The sequence below is a fragment of the Mustela lutreola genome, chromosome 6, assembly GCF_030435805.1.
Source record: "Mustela lutreola isolate mMusLut2 chromosome 6, mMusLut2.pri, whole genome shotgun sequence".
Lineage (NCBI taxonomy): Eukaryota > Metazoa > Chordata > Mammalia > Carnivora > Mustelidae > Mustela > Mustela lutreola.
In genome coordinates, this window is record NC_081295.1 from 3,549,796 (window position 1) to 3,567,625 (window position 17,830).

General features: G+C 42.1%; 1 protein-coding gene across 3 annotated transcripts in view; it reads left to right on the forward strand.

Annotated features, from left to right (window-relative positions):
* C6H6orf118 (chromosome 6 C6orf118 homolog) overlaps nucleotides 1-12,378 on the forward strand; it is a 44,570-nt gene extending 32,192 nt beyond the window's left edge. For 2 of the 3 annotated variants that reach the window (XM_059176578.1, XM_059176580.1), the window contains exon 10: nucleotides 765-998. In XM_059176578.1, coding sequence (XP_059032561.1) covers nucleotides 765-855 — 91 coding nt within the window. In that variant the 3' untranslated portion in view covers nucleotides 856-998. Of the gene's footprint in view, nucleotides 1-764; nucleotides 999-3,403 lie in introns of those variants that run through there. The other variant, XM_059176579.1, reaches the window with a different exon arrangement.
* The last annotated feature ends 5,452 nt before the right edge of the window (nucleotides 12,379-17,830 follow it).

The window sequence follows — 17,830 nt, forward strand, 5'->3', positions numbered from 1 at the left end:
TAGTTGTAGGTGATCTCAGTTCAATGATGATATCAAGGAACCAGTATCTTCTGTCTTTCCTCTTTGCTTTCCTATGGTTTTCCTCTTGGAGGCCTCAGTGTGACTATCTTCAGGCATGGGTCCACATCCCATAGAGAAATAAAGGGGAAAGGGGAGGACAAAAGGCAAAGAGCTTCTCATCAGGAGACTTTTCTGTTTTATTTAGAAGGGGAGGAGCTTTCAGGGACTTACACCCATATCTCAGTGCCCAGCACCATGTCCCAAGACAATCCTTAGCCACAGAAAAGTCTAGGAAATAGTACACTCTACTTTCTAGCTCACATGGTAGAGAGAGTCACGGGAGAACAGTGGTAGAATGGTGACTGTGTGAACCACACAGGTGGGTTGTGTATGTTGGGTGTCCTCAAAGAAAAGAAGATAGAATTACAAATACAAAATTGGGAAGGCTCCTTCCATAGTATTGGCAATGAGAGTGGGTGGACCTAAAGTTTAAACATCATTATCTCCAAGATAAATCTACATCTGCTGCCTCACTATACTTAGTCTGGAAAATACTGCAGGGGATTGTGTCCAAATACAAGGAGAATCTTTGCTACATTCCGGGCCAAAATTCTGCAAGAAATCCTTTAAAATGGAAGTGGAAGATTACAGAGTCTCACTTTGTGTTTTTGAGTAAATATGTCTTAAAATAAATGTTTGTTTTAAAGTTTTCTCTTATGCTTGAGGCATTTTTGTCTAATCTATTGTGTTCACTTGTGTTTAAGGAACCTTTGGGATTTTATTAAAGAATTTGTAAACTTAAAGGAAACAGAAACTAACTCAAGTGATTGGAAAATGACCTATGAAAATTCATAGCCACCATGTGCGTAGCACGAATGTTTGCAGATTTATAAATTAATGAAGATACATCTTGTTTTGTCAGTTTTAATCTCTAATAAAGTTAATGTAGCATATGTATCCTACTCAAGATATTGGAATAAATACATGTGTGCATGTGATTAGTTTTCCTTTCGTATACATATTCATAGCAATAGTAGTTCTTAGAGTATATTCTGCTTTCCTTCAGTACTTTTCTCCGAGGGAAAATACTTTCAATTATTTGATTGGAATAAGAAATTCAGCACTGCTACAATACAGATCAAATGTGTTTATTTGCCAATGCAAGTTTATATATAAACATTTACTGTAGCAATCATAGAATTAACATTCATAAACTAAATAATCTTTACTGATTGTAAGTGATGCAGTGCTTTGAAAGGTTGCAGCACTAGCATGGTGTTTGGCAATACATGTGGATCTTGACTGATTGTGATCTTGATGACAACATTGTGACTCGGATTCTTTTTTTTAAGATTTTATTTATTTGTCAGATGGAGAGAGAGAGAGAGAGAGAGAGCACACAAGTAGGCAGAGAGGCAGGCAGAGCCAGAGAGAAGCAGGCTCACTGCTGAGCAAGGAACCCGATGCAGGACTCGATCCCAGGACCCTGGAATCTAGACCTGAGCTGAAGGCAATGGCTTAACCCACTGAACCACCCAAGAGTCCCAAGACTCAGATTTTTTTAATGCCCACTTTGCCTATAATCTAGTCTGAACCCTTAGAACAAATACAAGTCCAATTTCTTTGGACAGCCGTATACAGGGCTGTGGTGAGGATCAAAGGTAGGGGTGAAGTACACAAGAGACTTGATCCCAACGTGGAAGAGTAGAGTTTGAGCTCAGGGTGAGAGAGGGGTGATGTGTGTGTGTGTGTGGGGGGGGGGGTGAATGGGTTTTGCTTCCTATGGGCTGGGAGGTGAAGGTCAGCATGTGTGTTCATCACAGCTCTGTTCAAATCTAGTAGCTGTTCCTGGGGCAGGTGTCATCCTGCTTTTAGAGATGAAGCTGCAAATGTCACTGTATATAGAAATAAATTGGGCTTTATTCATGTTTGTTGAATTCTTTAAGTTCAAGTTGCCTTCTATTGGTTATTCATGTTCGCTGGAATCTTTTTAAGTAAGCACCATTATTTCCCATCATACGGCAGAATAAAAATGTGAAGGGGTGAATTGACTTGTTTAAACTACACTGTGAGAAACAGAGCAGGGATCCAATCCCAGATTTGGTGTGCACAATTCCTCGAGTTTGACCACTGCATTAGGCTGTACCCTTTATATGTATCACTGGTCAAGATCTAGGGAAACACATTTGTACATTGCGGTGACATAAAGACTGCTAGGAGTAAGAAGAAACAGACTAACAATCAAAGCCGAATTTATTTGCTTGTTGAGTGAGGGACAGCCATTGACTCGAGAGGCAGGATTCAGGGATGATCCGATTAGAAAGGAGGGGAGGCTGGATCCAGAGGCAGAAGGGCATGCTGGTCTGTTTAGGGGGACTTTAGTCAGGAAGGCCTGAGTGGATTTCCTGGGGAGGAGAACGGGGGCTGGAAGGTCTCTTTGTTGTTTGGTCTTTATTCTGGAGTCACAAAAGCACTGTTTTCGAAGAGATGTGACATCGGTTGTAATCAGACCTTGTCAAGATCAAACTCTTGTAGCTGGCACTTTGTTATGGGTTCTCTTTGGATTGGTAAACTTTTCACTTAAAATATAAGTAATCCCACCAGTCATTTGTGTGTTTAAGCAACATTCATTAGATCAACTTCAGGTACATTTCAGATGGTTGCTGCTTGCTGGAAGTATGGAAATGAAAACATGGCCAATGGGAGGGGGAGACGAGCCACGAGAGACTGTGGACTCTGGGAAACAAACTGAGGGTTTTGGAGGGGATGGGAGTGGGGGGGTTGGATGAGCCTGGTGGTGGGTGTGATGGAGGGCACGAATTGCATGGAGCACTTGGTGTGGGACATAAACGATGAATTCTGGAACACTGAAAAGAAATAAAAAAAAATAAAATAAAATAAATAAACATGGCCCCAATCTTCAAGGAGCTGATAGTTGTTTGTTGTACAGATTTGTGAAAAGAATGCCAACAGCTAAAAAGAAAGCCTGATAAAACTAAAGGATACAAGGATGTGGGTAGATACACTTTTACCCACTGCTGGAGCAAGTGTAAATCGACAGGAACGGTTGGGAGGTAATTTGGCAACAAGCTCACGGAATACCCGTGTTTTCCCGGAATCTTGCAGAATTATGCCTGCTGGCATGAGGGTTATGTAGCTTGTTTGAGGCGATGTGGGATGGTTGTGATAACACATGACAGGAAGGGTGAGCTCTGGAGAGATCAGCTTATTTGTAGAAAGAAAGAAAGAGGAATACAGAGAAACAAAAATGTGACTTCTCAGTGTGGGAAAAGATGACTGATTTCTGTTTACAGATTTAAGAGGTGAAGTTTTAAAAAATCTACAGGCAGATTATATGTCTGAAAGTAAAGAATGCATTACAAGTGTGGCCTTTTCATCAAAGCCCATAGCTTCCTGTCTAAATGGACAATTAGAGATGAGCCATGAGGAGGAGAAAAGAAGGAGATCTGAGAGCGGCTCTAAGCAAACCGTGGGCACATGGAACTGACTGGAAGCAAATGGATTGGAAGGGCACTGAGTTTTTGAGGGAGTTTGTTGATTACAGGCTATCAGGCAACCAAGGTAAGTGAGTCCATTGCCGTTCAAAAGCTTTAACAGCCTTGGGTCCCCTGAACATCCATGAAGAGCAGAAGACAGCTGAAGAATCCATATATCCCCTAAGAGAACATAGTCCCCTAAGTCCACTTCAGATGAGCCCGAGGAGGGCAAAGGACGGCCAAACCAGTGACAAGGGCAATGAACAAGACCTCCGACCCGATGCCGTCAGACTTAACCCTGTGCCTGGTCTTTTCTTTAGAGCTTCGGGAACGCTACAGACCATGCATTGCTGTGTGTGTCCTCACCTTGGTATGAACATCCACTCATAAATGTATGGAAATTATCCTGGTTCTCAAAGGATGGAAAAAAAGCTGTGTATCCTTTAGGGATCTTGGACTTTGAGCTGGATGTGGTGATGGGGTGGATTTGTCTCCCTTAGAGAGGATGGCACTGTGTTTTATGCAAAGAAATAGGTGAGCAAAGGGATTTCTTAATCAGAATGTGGACCGTGGGAGAGATATTTCTCTACTGTAGAAGTTGTAAAGACTTGTGTTTCTTCCAGGTGGTGAGGCTGCTGGGACACTGGGTCTTCTGTGTACCTAGTTCTTAAACAGAGCTCACCATTTTGGACACAGAACATGTGTAAGGCATAAACTTTGTCAGATCAGGCCAGTGGAGATCAGGGTTAACTCATTATTGTGACATGACCCAGTCTACATGATTTACTGTGTTTACCCTAAAGAAGCTCATGTGCACGTACCTAAGGAAGCTTCTCTTCCTCATTTTCTCTTGTTGTCTATCTTGTCCTGTCTATCATCCATCCATCCATCTATCTATCATCTATCTATCTATCTATCTATCTATCATCTATCTGGTTATTTAATCTATTGATGTTCACCGAATAACCCTGATACTAGAAAATAGAAGCAGCATCATTTTTTTCTGAGTAGGGTAGTAATGGTGCTGGTGGTCATCTTTAAATGGAACACTACAAAGCAGATAAAAGAAATAGACCCACATACATCGACATGAGTAAATAGCAAAACCGTAATGTTGGGTGAAAAAAGTAGTTTCAGTGGAGTACATAATGGTAGTATTATTAATATAAATATAAAATTAAACATGCATTGGTATGAAATTCACTAATTCTAGGACGTTGATTAACTGTAGGGAAAAGAGGAGAGGGAAAAGAAAAGGCTCCAACTGGATTTAGTATTTCAGTAGCATATATGGTGTTTTATTTCTTTTAAAAATATGAAGCATTATATGTTAATAAAAGAATATGAAGCAAATGTTCTGATATCAATGTATGTTTAATATTGATAGTAGATTCATTAGTATATTATTTTCTATAAATTTCTATAAGTATGCTAACACTTGTTAAACACTTATTATATGCTAGACACTATTCTATGAATTTAACCTAGATTCTTTTAGTTTCCATGTGATCTTACATGGTAGTTACAGTTATTATTTTACAGATTAGGAAATTTCTTATTTAAATTTTTAAATTTTAATTTAAAATTTAAATTTAGGGGCACCTGGGTAGCCCAGTCGGTTAAGCATCTGCCTTTGGCTCAGGTCATGATTCCAGGGTCCTGGGATTGGGCCCTGCATCAGACTCCCTGCTTAGCGGGAAGCCTGCTTCTCTGTCTCCCACTCCCCCTGCATGTGTTCCCTCTCTTGCTGTGTTTCTCTCTGTGAAATAAATCAATAAAATCTTAAAAAATTAAATTTAATTCCAATTTAAATATATTTTAAGAAATAATGAATGCAACAATTTATCCTGGGGCTGTGGCATAAGTAAGAAAAGTACAAAGATGAGCTCACAGAACTCAATATTCTTCATGGGGGAGAAGGGACAGAAAGGCCAAATAAACTTTGCAAGTTATTTTTTACCATTAAGTTTTCATGTGTGGAGTGGTGATTCGAGGTAAGAGAGAACCATGTGAGTGAAAGAGCAAGCAGACTGGAATTGGTGCAGACATTGCTGGTGGTGGTGCTGCTGCTGGTAATGGTGGTGGTGGTCATGATGGTGGTGCTGGTGATAGTGGTGGTGGTGATGGTGCTGGTGATGGTGATGATGATGATGGTGATGGTGAGGATGGTGGTGATGGTGATGATGGTGAGGATGCTGATAATGGTGAGGATGGTGATGATGGTGATGGTGGTGATGGTGGTGATGATGGTGATGGTGGTGATGGTGGTGATGGTGGAGATGATGGTGATAGTGGTGATGGTGGTGGTGGTGATGGTGATGGTGATGATGGTGGAGATGATGGTGGTGATGATGGTGATGGTGGTGGTGCGGGTGATGGTCCTGGTGGTGTTGGTGATGATGATGGTGATGGTGATGTTCCTGGTGGTGCTGGTGCTAGTGGTGTTGGTGTTGGTGTGTGTGTATGTGTGCTCAGATGCTGGTGGCTGGTGGTGCTAGAAAATGAAAGGATGGAGTCAAACAAGATAACTCGTTGAAGACCTTTAAGCAGTAAAGGATCACATTCAATATTTAGAAAGATCACTCTAGCATTATTGTTAAAAAAAAAAAAAAGTACTGTAGGAGATAGGACTGGAGAGAAGGATGCCAAGTAGGAGACTACTGTGGGAGTCTGAGTTGGAGGTGATGTGAGTTTGAGCTGCAGGAAAGGCAGTGAGGAGGCAAAAGGGACCAAATGCAAGGGCGGCTAAGTCAGTATGAGGGGCTAGATGAAGATAGTAAGGGTTGCAGGAATCCAGGCTGACTCCCTGGTTTCTGGCTTGGATGACAACTCAGATGGTTCATTAAAATAGGGAACACAGAAGAGGAGTAGACTTTGAGGTAAAGATTCATTCATTTGGGGACATTCTGAAGCTTAGTGTCTCTAGGGAATTACATCCGTAGGGAGGTGTTGGGTGGAACTGAGTCTGTGGGTGGGGTGCTGGAAGAAGAGGAGTCAGCAGCAGTGAGTGGAAGTGGAAACCGGAGAGGAGGGAAATCACCATGGAGGGTGTCTAGAGGGAAGAGGAGGTGAACAGACTGGAAGGCTGAGCCCTGAGCCCTGAAGGTCAGGACCGAAGAAGAGGGAATGAGTGAGAAGAGAACAGAGTTCCCATCCGCTTGTGTAGGAGAGCAGTTGGACATGGGACATATTCAAGTGAGTCTACCAGTAACATATTTGGAAGCTGAGAATTTATGCCTATGAATTATGATTTTTGTGAGCATGGAGGTGAAACCATGAGAAATAGGAGAACAGGTTAAATAAGGCAGGGTCACTTGAAACCTTTTTCTTCCAGGTGCTGGCTTCCTAGGCACATCCCCATGTTCTTCCACCTGCTAGGCTGCACTGACTCCACTGCTGTCCACACTTTCAGAGGCTTTTCTGGATTCTGACTTGAGAGTCATTTGCAAGAACACCCTCTCCAGCTTCTAATCCAGAATTCTGCCTCCAGGTCCCTCGGAACTTACTTTGCTGCCACTCTCATGTTTGAGCAGCTGGCCACTCCTCAAATAAGTGTCCTCTCATCTACTGATAAAAGACTGTTCAACCTCTCCTGTCTGTGTGCCCTGCTTCTGGGCTCAGAGAAGTGATTCCAACCAAGGTCTTGGGATGTGCAGCTCCCCAGACCTTTACCATTCTGGTGCTCTGACTCCAAATAGACCAGCTGCTCTTCTTCTTCCAATTTTACCGAGAGTTGCATTTGACATATAACACTGTGTAACTTTAAAGTGTACAATGTGTAGGTGGTGTTGTTTATATCCCAGGAAACGATCACCCTTACAGAGTCAGCTACGACCTCTAGCACACGGCAGGGCCACAGTCCTTGTGTGGTGAACACGTGTAAGACTGACTTACAGCCATTTCCAAGTATATAATACAGTATTAACTATAAGCACCATATTATACATCATACCCAGAACTTACTCATAACTAGAGGTATGTACCCTTTGACCAATATCTTCCCTTTTCTGCCCCTACCCTCATGCTGGTGGCCATCATTCTGTTCTCTGTACGAGATCAGCTTTTCTAGATTCCATATGTAAGCGACATCATAAAGTAGTTGCTTCTGCCTGACTAGTTTTACTTAGCATATAATGCCCTTATGGTTTATCCATGTTGCTGCAAATGGCAGGATCTCCTTTCTCGTGGCTGCTTCACCAGCTGAGCCATGCCAAATGCCCTCAGAGTTTAATTTTTTTGAGGAATCTCTATACTGTTCTGTACACCAATTTATATTCCATTTCTGTACCAATTTACCTTGTACCAACAGTTCATAAGGGTTCCCTTTTTTTCCATTTCCTCGCCAACACTTATTAAGTCTTTTTTTTTCTTCTTTCAGTATAGTTGACATACACCGTTATATTAGTTTCAGGCGTACAATGTAATGATTGGACAATTCTGTATAATATTCAAAGCTCATCACATTAAGTGTCATCACCAATGTTCTGGCAATAGTATTGACCCTGTGCCCAATGCTGTACGTTTCAACTCTGTGACTCATTTTTTTTTATAATAAAAAGTTTGTACCTCTTAATCTCTTCACTTGATACTACTGCCCCCTTCCCTTCTTGCAACCGCCAGTTTGTTCTCTGTATTTATGAGTCTCTTTCTGGTTTTTCATTTGCTTCCTTGTTTTGTTTCTTATATTTCACATATGATTGAAATCATATGGTGTAGAAAACAAAAACACTAATTCAAAAGTATCAATGCACTCATATATTTCCTGAGGCATTCAGAACTCTGCCCGTTTTTTAAATTGGATTGTTTGTTATTTGGCTATTGAGTTCTTTGTGTATTTTGGATATCAACCCTTATCTGATATATGATCTGTGGATACTTTCTCTCATTTGGTAGGTTGCCTTTGTGTTGATGGTTTCTTTTGCTGCGCAGGAACTTTCTTAGTTTAGTGTAGTCCCACTTAGGAATTTTTACTTTTGGGGCTAACACATTTGATGTCTTATCCAAAAAATTACTGCCAAGACCAATGTCAAGTTGCTTTTCCCCTGTTTTCTTCCAGGAGTTTTATGGTATCCGTTCTTTAAGTCTTTAAACCATTTTGACCTAATTCTTGTGAGTTATGTGAGATAGGTTCCAATCTCACTCTTCTCATGTGGCTACCCATTTTCCTGACCCCATTTATTGAAGAGACCATCCTTCCTCCACTGAGTCTTCTTGGCTGCTCTGTCAAACATTAGTTGACTGTGTATGTGGGCTTTATTTCTGGGATCTGGATTCTTTCATTGGTCTATGTGTCTATTTTGATGCCAGTATCATACTGTTTGATCACAGCTTTGTAGTTGGTAAAGGAAATTTTCAACTTTTCATGGCTGTGGGCCCTGCTCCTGGGCTCCCAGGGAGGCTGTTCTTTAATGTTTACCAAGGTCAGAATGACTTGGCAAAACCTCAAAGCATGGGCTCTATTTCTGCCCCAAGCACACATTGTAGGTCTGCTTTGTTAAAGAAAACAACCAAAACGGAGCATTCTGAACACAATAGATAAGAAAAAGGAAGAAACTTCCCTGGTTCCCATAAGATTAAAGTCATGCAGCCCTGCATATATCAGAAGGTTAAAATAAGGTCTGCCACTTTCTGAAACGTCCTTTGTTTTGATTTGTAACTTTTTAATGTAAAAAAAAAATGTGTATAATCCTACACCAAAAGTTCCTTTCCTGGAGCGCTTTCTTCTTTGTGAAGATTTTGTATCCTGCACAGCTGCCCTAACTTGAGCTTAAATACAACAAATTAAAAAAAAAAAAAAAAAAAGTGGGGGTGGGAGGAAATAATGAGCTTTTAGTTGTTAAGATTCTTACTCATGCTTTTAAAAAATATTTTAATTTCTTTGCTCATTAACAAGATTGTGCATCTTAAAATACACGCATTAGCTCTTTCTTTTCCCCCTTCTGTGTATTTTCTGGCATGTAAAATATTCAGTAACTATTTTTAATAGCTTATTGACTATCCATTTATATCACACCCATTCGTTTTATGGGTTTTTCATCTTAACTCTGTGCAGTTTGTGTCTTGTGTTGCATTCACCGAATACAAAGCATTGATTTCTATTTGGATAAGAGCAATTTAGACAATTGGATTCAAAGTTCTAAGTAATCATGAATCTATTCCCCCTGTCAATAATATACAAGATGTATACTATTAGTGCTACTTTGTTTCTTTAATTAAAACAATAAGAAAGTTGAAATTGTGTTATCTGTAATAATAAAAAAAAAAAGACTTAGTTTTTTTTCTGCCCCTAAGGCATGTGCCTGCTAGATTAGGGCCATGAGGTATGTATGGATGTGCTAGTTTTTACCGTGATGAATCAGTCTTTTTGTCCAATTTAGTTGTCAAATGCCAACTGATTGAATCTTTAATTTTGGGACTGCCAACTTGTAAATTGTTGCCAGATTCTGAAGGAGGAATGAGCAACATAAACTTGTCATTATTCTCAGAGCTGATTAGACTTTTTTTTTTTTTTTAAGATTAACTTCTTTATTTTAAAAAGAGAGAGGAAGAGTGAGAGGGAGCGTGAATGGGGGCAGGGGAAGGGCGGAGGGAGAGAGAGAGAGAAAACCTCAAACAGGTTCCGTGCTCAGCATAGAACCCAACAGGGGACTCCATCTCACAACCTTGAGATCATGACCTGAGCTAAAATCAAGAGTTGGACACTCAATTGAGCCACCCAGGCGCCCCTGATTAGACCTTCGTGAAAGCACCTGGTGAGCCCTCTTTCAAGAAAACCATGTTGTCCCCATTTTACAGGTAAGATTACTGAGGCTTAGCCATGGGTGTCTAAGGGCCCAGTGTCAAAAGTGATGCATTACAAAGAGCACACTCATCATGAACACTGAGTAGCGTATAGAATTGCTGACGCCCTGCATCGTACACCTGGAGTGAAGACATCACTGTGTTAAGTACACTGGAATTAAAATGAAAAAACTTTATTTTATTTTTATTTTTTAAAGACTTTATTTATATATTAGACAGAGATCACAAGTAGGCAGAGAGGCAGGCAGAGAGGGGTGGGGGAAGCAGGCTCCCTGCTGAGCAGAGAGCCCGATGCAGGGCTCGACCCCAGGACCCTGAGACCAGACCTGCACCGAAGGCAGAGGCTTAACCCTCTGAGCCACCCAGGTGCCCCTAAAATAAAAAGAATTAAAAAAAGTGATGCACTGGAGGAATCCATGTCCGTAACTTACTACTGGAAATCCAACAACAGGTATCACCATGAAGCTCAGTGCTGTGCCTTTCATAGACAAAAACACCTTGACGTGGCCAGTGATTCAAAAAGCAGACCTTCTCTCTGTCCTTAGCTATAGAGGTTAAGCCCAGAGATAGGCGGTTCCAGAGTTGACCGGTGTCCTCGGATATCCTAGCTCCTTCTCCGGTTCTGCCATCCTCATATTTTGGCTTGATATTTAGATTTATTCTGTCATGGTAAATGGCCAAAGAAGAGAGGCATTTTGTGTTATTCCTTGCTTTTATCAAGGAGAGCTTTCCCAGGAGCTTGATCAGACTTCCCATCAGATCTCAGAATTAAACTGGGTAGATGCTCAAACTCTATCTGCAGGAGAGCCTCGTGCAACCGTCGGGGCCCTACAGGAAGGAGGCTCACTCAAATTAGGATCATCTCAGAACCTTTTATTTACAGAGAACTGGTTTCCGAGGTGCGGGGAGGGGGCACCCACAAAGCCCAGGCAGTACCCTGCAGCTGGTACTTTTGGAGCGTCAGTATAACTAGGCTAAAGGGATGAGGGGGAAGAGCAGTTACTGGACCCCAAAAGGAGGGCGTCATGTGGCAGAGACCACCTTGCAGGGAGCAGAGGCACAGTCAGCCCAGGCTGACCTCCAAGGAGAAGGGTCAGCAGAGGCTCTGGTCTCATCCTCAGCCGACCCCAGCAGGAAGAACGCAGGTAGGGCTTCTCTGCCCTTCCAGGGCAAGGCAGAGAAGGAAGGAAAGTGGATCTGAAAGGGCCCACAGGACGGTATGTGTCACAACTGGGAGACTGGGAACCTGGCATTTCCAGCCCAGATATGGGAGGCAGGGAGTGACACAAGCAGCGGGCACATTGCAGACAAGCAGTGTCCCCAGGCACCGCCTGCTCAACCCGCTGTCTATCTCCCTGTGAGTGTCTCCATCTGGGGAATGGCGGTGATGCTCATCCCTCCTTCATCTAATTATTTGGGGATTAAATGGGAAAATGAAGGTTAAACACTTAACACACTGCCCGGATAGAGTAAATAGGGTCAGCTAGTGTTAGCACTACTTTTACTAGGTCTCCTTCCTAACCCATCCCCTTACGTGTGCCTTCAACTTGGAGTCCTCATTGCCTTGGGATGTGCTGCTCACCTGTGCAGTGGTACTTCTCCAGGTCTGATCCTTGACCAGCCACGTGGGTGTCACTGGGAACTTGCTGGGAATCCACATTCTCAGATCCACTTCCAACGTACAGAATCCTAATCTGGGGATGGGTTCCCATGGCGTGCGCTCCTAAGCCGTGAATAAGTCCCCGTGTCTGACTCTCCAGGCATGCTCTCCAGGCACTGCAGGAGCTGCATGGCATCAGGCAGAGGTGACCCTGGGTGGGGGTGGGGGGTCTTTGATGTTTTGCTCATAGCTCAACTGCTGAAAGCATGTTCCCTGTGTGTGGTGACAGAGAGGGGCACTGGGATGAAGCCAACCTCGGGAACACAGCCACGAATCCTTGGGGAGCCCTGGGAAAAAGTGTCAGGAGGAGGAATGCCTCCCCACATGAGTGCAGGGCTCAGAAGGATCCCAGCACACTCACCTGGTGCATGGAGACATCTGGGAAACGGGTGATGCTCGACAGGTGAGAATGCCCCTGGAGAATGATGTTCCTAGTTGTCTGTTAAGACATCATCTCATTGCCCTCTGCCTGTTTTTTTTTTTTTGTTTTGTTTTGGAAAATGAAGGAGTGGGGCTGAATCTGCTCCCACCCCCAGCCCCACAACAGTCTGTACGTACGTGCACCCACCTGCGCCGCAGCTGGAGGAAAAGGTAAGAATATTTTCTAAGGAAGTCCATGAATTTTAGATTTACATTAGAGCAAAGTGTACAGATCAACTCACGTAAAATGCAAACTCTAATTATAAATATAGCTATTGTAAGTACTGCAAAGTGTGTTTTCTAGGCATTTCAAGCTCATTAAAGAAATGTTCCTTCTGTTGCCAAGCCTAGGTACGGCCCCGTCTCCCCCTTGTCCACATGGCGGACCTGAAGCAAGCACCAAGTTAATATAAGAAGCGGAAGCCCATCTACCAGTGAGCTAAGTTTCAATTGCTATGTTACTTAGCTTTTATGAGAATTTCTGTTTGTGAGAATAATCCGTTAGGATTAAAGTATGGATCTCTTTTCAAGGGACAGCAAGCAACTTAAATTCATATCATGTTAAAAAAAAAAAAAAAAGGATCTAGTATTGGCCTGTGTTATAGGTACATCCATGTGGCCCCCAGGATGGTGGCAAGAGTGGTGGAGGAGGGATCAGCACAGGGGTTGGGGTGGGGGTTAGTGATGGGTGCGGGGCTGGGGGGTCAGAGGTAGTGTTGGGGGAAGGGGGTTGGAGATCCAAAGTCTCCAGCAATGTTCTCTTTATAGATCCTCAGAATTATTCCGTCTCCAGCAATGTTCTTTTTATAGATCCTCAGAATTATTCCCCAGGATTCTCCTCTATCTCTACGTTATTCTTTGCATTAAAAGCAATGATTTAAAATCCCAAGGGGAGAGGCACTTTATTTATATTTATAAATAGAGTTATTCAGTTTTTTAATAGACTTTGTTTTTTAAGGCAAATTTAGATTAGAGCAAAATTGAACAGAAAGCATGAGATTTCCATGTAATCTCTGGCCCTACAAGTGTATAATGACATGTCACCATTTTCATATCAAACAGAATAGATTTACTGTCCTAAGAATCTTCTGTGCTCTGAGTAGTTCTGCCTCCTCCAGTCACCTCTGGCAACCATAGATCTTTTCATGGTCTCCATGGTTTTGTCTTTCCCAAAATATCATATTATTAGGATCATAATGTCTGTAGCCTTAACTGACTGACCTCTTTCACTCAGCAATATGCATTTAAGTTTCCTGGATGTCTTTTCTTGAATGGATAACTCATTTCTTTTCAGTGGTGAATAATATTCCATTGTTAGGAAGCTCCACAGTTCTGGCAGTTATGAGCAAAGCTGCTATCAACATTAATATGCAGGTGTTCATGTGGGCAGGAGTAGTTGGCTCATTTGGGCAAATATTAAGGAGTGCAGTTGCTGGACCATTTGGTTAGAGTGTATTTCGTTTTGTAAGAAACCACCAGGCTTTCTTCCAAAGTGGCTGCACGTGTGGCCATGTGCATTCCCACCAGTGGTAAATGGGAGTTCCCATTGCCTTCGGTGTCCTCTGTGTTCTGGAGTTTGCTCATTCTGATAGTTGTGTAGAGATACTTCATTGTTTTAGTTGGCATGTCCCTCATGGCATGTGATGTGGAACATCTTTTCACCTTCTATTTGCCATTTGTGTGTCTTCTCTGGGGAGGTGTCTGCTTAGAGCTTTTGCCCATTTTTAAAATTGGCTTGTTCATTTACTCATTGTTGAGTTTTAAGAGCTCTTTGTATATTGTGGATAACAGTCCTTCATCAGATATGTCTTTTGCAAAAATTCCGTTTCAGTCAGTGGCTTGCTTTCTCATTCTCTTGACAGTCATTCACTTTTTACATAAAATTAAATTATTTTGAAAATCTTTGAAAAATGGATTAAGCAACTGACAGAATTTTCACTTGCTCTTACATTCCCCTAGTTTTGAAATTAGGAAGTTGAGCTTTTCTGGGGGGAGAAGGGTAAAACTTCAGAATATGTATTATTTTCTGAGAGTAATGTTTTGGTCTTCTAAAAGTAATGTTGACCTTTTGGAAATTTTGGCCAATACTGAACAAGGTAAAAATGTAGGAAACTGTCTATAGTTCTGTATACCCAGAGGCTATCCATGTTCATACTTTGGGCATGTTTACTTATTCTAGCCTATGTTTTTTATTTTTCTAGTTTTCCACACATTCTTTTACAAAAATAAATTATCCAGGCTTTTTCACTGAAATTATTGTTTAATTCATCATAATAGGCAAACTTTTAGCATCTTTTATTAGATAATCCTTTCATAGGAATAAAAACATAGCTTTTCATAACATTGCATGCACACATATAAAATAGAAATACGTGTTTGATCAGACCAGATGACTTTAACTTTCACTTCCAATTTTACACATCTGTAAGCTCTAAATCCAGTCCCTAATTTAGAGATTAAGAATGAAGAAGCAATTAGATGAAGGGATTTGTCCAAGATTAGAACTAAGTCTGAGATCACCTCATCTTCTACACCATTCTTTCAGTGCCCTGCCCATCTCTAAGAAGGAGATGTACCACACAGCATTTTCTAAAAATAACTCATTTTCTTTTTTGAGCATCTAGTGGGGTTTGTGGTGTGTATATAGACATAGTGAAGCCTTGATCTCAATCCTGAGGGTTTTTCTTCTGTCTCTGTAATGTGGGAAACATGAAAAGAACAGGAGAAATTGGCAGTGGAAGAAACTGGGAAAATGTTCAAGGATGAGGCATTAACAGTAGCAGAACGGAAATGTCATAACACCAAACTAATTCTAGATGACGTTTAAAGTTGCAAGGAATCTTGGAAGATTACTGTGCATTTAATAGTGTTTTATCACAAAGGCTAATTTGCCACTCGGTCAAATGTATCCAATTACTATGTATTTCTATTAAAGAATTGAGAAAGATACTTATATATCCTTATTCACAACACTGATAAAAGACATTGACCAAATCAACAGAATGAGTGAAACAGCAATAACTTTAATCAAACACTGCCTTTTTTGTGAACTATTTTTATAATCTTAATTAACTTGAACATGTAGTTAATTTTTGTTGTTGTTGTTGTTGTTGTTGTTAGCTAGTGAGCACATACAAACAGAAGGAGAGAGGAGGGTGGACGGAGAGGGGAGGATCTCAAGCAGACTCCACACCCAGCACGGAGCCCCATCAGGAGCCCAACACCGGGCTTGGTTTTATGACTCTGAGATCATGACCGGAGTGGAAGCCAAGAGCCAGACACTTAACTGACTGAGCCCCCCAAGGTGCCCCATGGGTCTTTTCACTTAACTTGTGAACATGCCCCAGTAAGCCACAATCCAAACATAGGGGAAAAGAAAACTGAAGACCTCCCTTGATTTTATTCTTCTACTGTGTTGACTGCTGCATTAAGTAGGATTTTTAAGCTCTGATGTTCGTCATGTCCAGAAAGCTGTCCCTTGCTGTCGCAGAGTGGGCATACAGCCCTTCTTGGGTATATATCGTCACAGATGTGGTCATACGCTGTTTATGGGTCAGTGTCCCCAAGAAGAGGGGTTTGATTCTTGAGGGCATGTAACTTTTCAGCACCTTCAAAATCTTCATAATACTTGATGCCTTCTAATGACTTTTATGGGGAGAACTATGTCCTCCCAATGACGTTGGGATTCTAAGACCCAGGATCTCAGATGTGACCTTACTTGGATATAAGCTCTTTGTAGATGATTAAGCTGAGATCATACTGGAGCAGTGGGCCCTCATCCACAGCAGCCAGCACCCCTAGAGAAGGGAACCATGGACACAGGGAGAATACTGTGGGAGATGTGAGTTCTGCTGCTGTAAGCCAGGGAACCAACAGGAGCCAGGAGAGAGGCTGGGACCTTCCCTTCAGAGGGAGCATGGCCCTTGGATGCCCGATCCCAGAACTGCTGCCTCCAGGACCATTGAGGCGGGTAGTTTCTGTTGTGTAAGCCAGTCTGTGGTACTCTGCTTCAGCCGCTGTAGGAAGCAAATGCAATGAAGTCTCCCTGTATGTCTGCTGCATGACTGAGGGATGAGTGCACAGGCGGTTAACCTTAACCACGGGAATGAGCTCCACCCCCAGTGCCAGGGACACTCAAAGGGCAGGGGAAGCATCCTTCATGTAGGACTGTGGCAGCGGTTCAAATCTAGACCACTCTTGCGTAAATACTGGGTGACTTTTTTTTTTTTTTAGATTTATTTATTAGAGAGAGAGAGAGAGAGCATGCGCAGGGTGCGGAAGGGCAGAGGGAGAGGGAGAAACTCAAGCCGACCGTGCTGAGTGCCTAGCCTGACATAGGGCTCGATCTAATTATGCTGAGATCACAACTTGAGTCAAAAACCAAGAGTTGGACCCTTAGCTGACTGTGCCATGCAGGTGCTCTGGGTATGATTTTTTGTATGTGAATTCTGACCCTTCATTTTTCGTTATGAAAATTTTCTTTGAACCAAATCACCTAGACTTCTTATTGTCTACTTTTAGAAGAACTGATCTTGGACTTTTCTGAAATGCAATCACTCTCATATGTGCTTGCATATTTAAGATCTGTTTCAAGGTAATTATTTGCTTCACTGTATTTTCCATTTGAAATCCTCTCGGTTCATTGAAAGTAATTCAGATTTTCCTTCTCTCTGGACAATACTCTGCTACACATTTTCCTATACTTTCAATACATACTGACTCACAGTTCTTGGCAGAAATGACGAAATGTGCTAAAATTCTCTCGAGGTAGTGAAGTGAAACGACTTCTATTGATTTTTCTAATCTCAAGGACTTTGCACACAAATAAAATTGGTTTATGCTCTTGTAAAATGGCTGAACATTTATTAATCTAATTGTTTCGGAAACATAACTCTTGGTTTATTCTTTCTCAGAACATCTCTTCACGTTTGTGCTAAGCCCATTGGGCTACTGTGCTTCATTCTCACGTGTTAAGTTTAGAGCATGACTATTCATTTCCCCCCATCTAAATCATGCACTTTCAAGTTTCCTTAGCATGTGCAGAATGCTGACTTCAGCACTGGTTCATTCTCACTGGTTCATTCTTCACAATATTTCAAAGAACCCCAAGTATCTGATAGGAGCATCCAGTCGCTGAAGGAGAAGCTGAGACAGGGGATCTTTCAGTCGGTGCCCTGTGTCCTGGCAGGACCACGAGGGTTCTGAGCGTCGTCGAAATTGTGTTAGTGGCTTAACTTCCTCCAGTTTCCCTCTTTCCATATGAGAGGTGATCACAGTGCATGATAACAATTGGGAGAATCAAGTCCCATGAGAGACATGGTTTGGAGATGCCAAATTACTTTAATTAATTATAAATTAATTGCTGCAGCAATCCCCCTCTGAGGGGGTCCCACACTGTCCGTGGTGGGTGGCAGGTTAGAAGATGCCCGCCCTTCATGTTGCCAGAGGGACC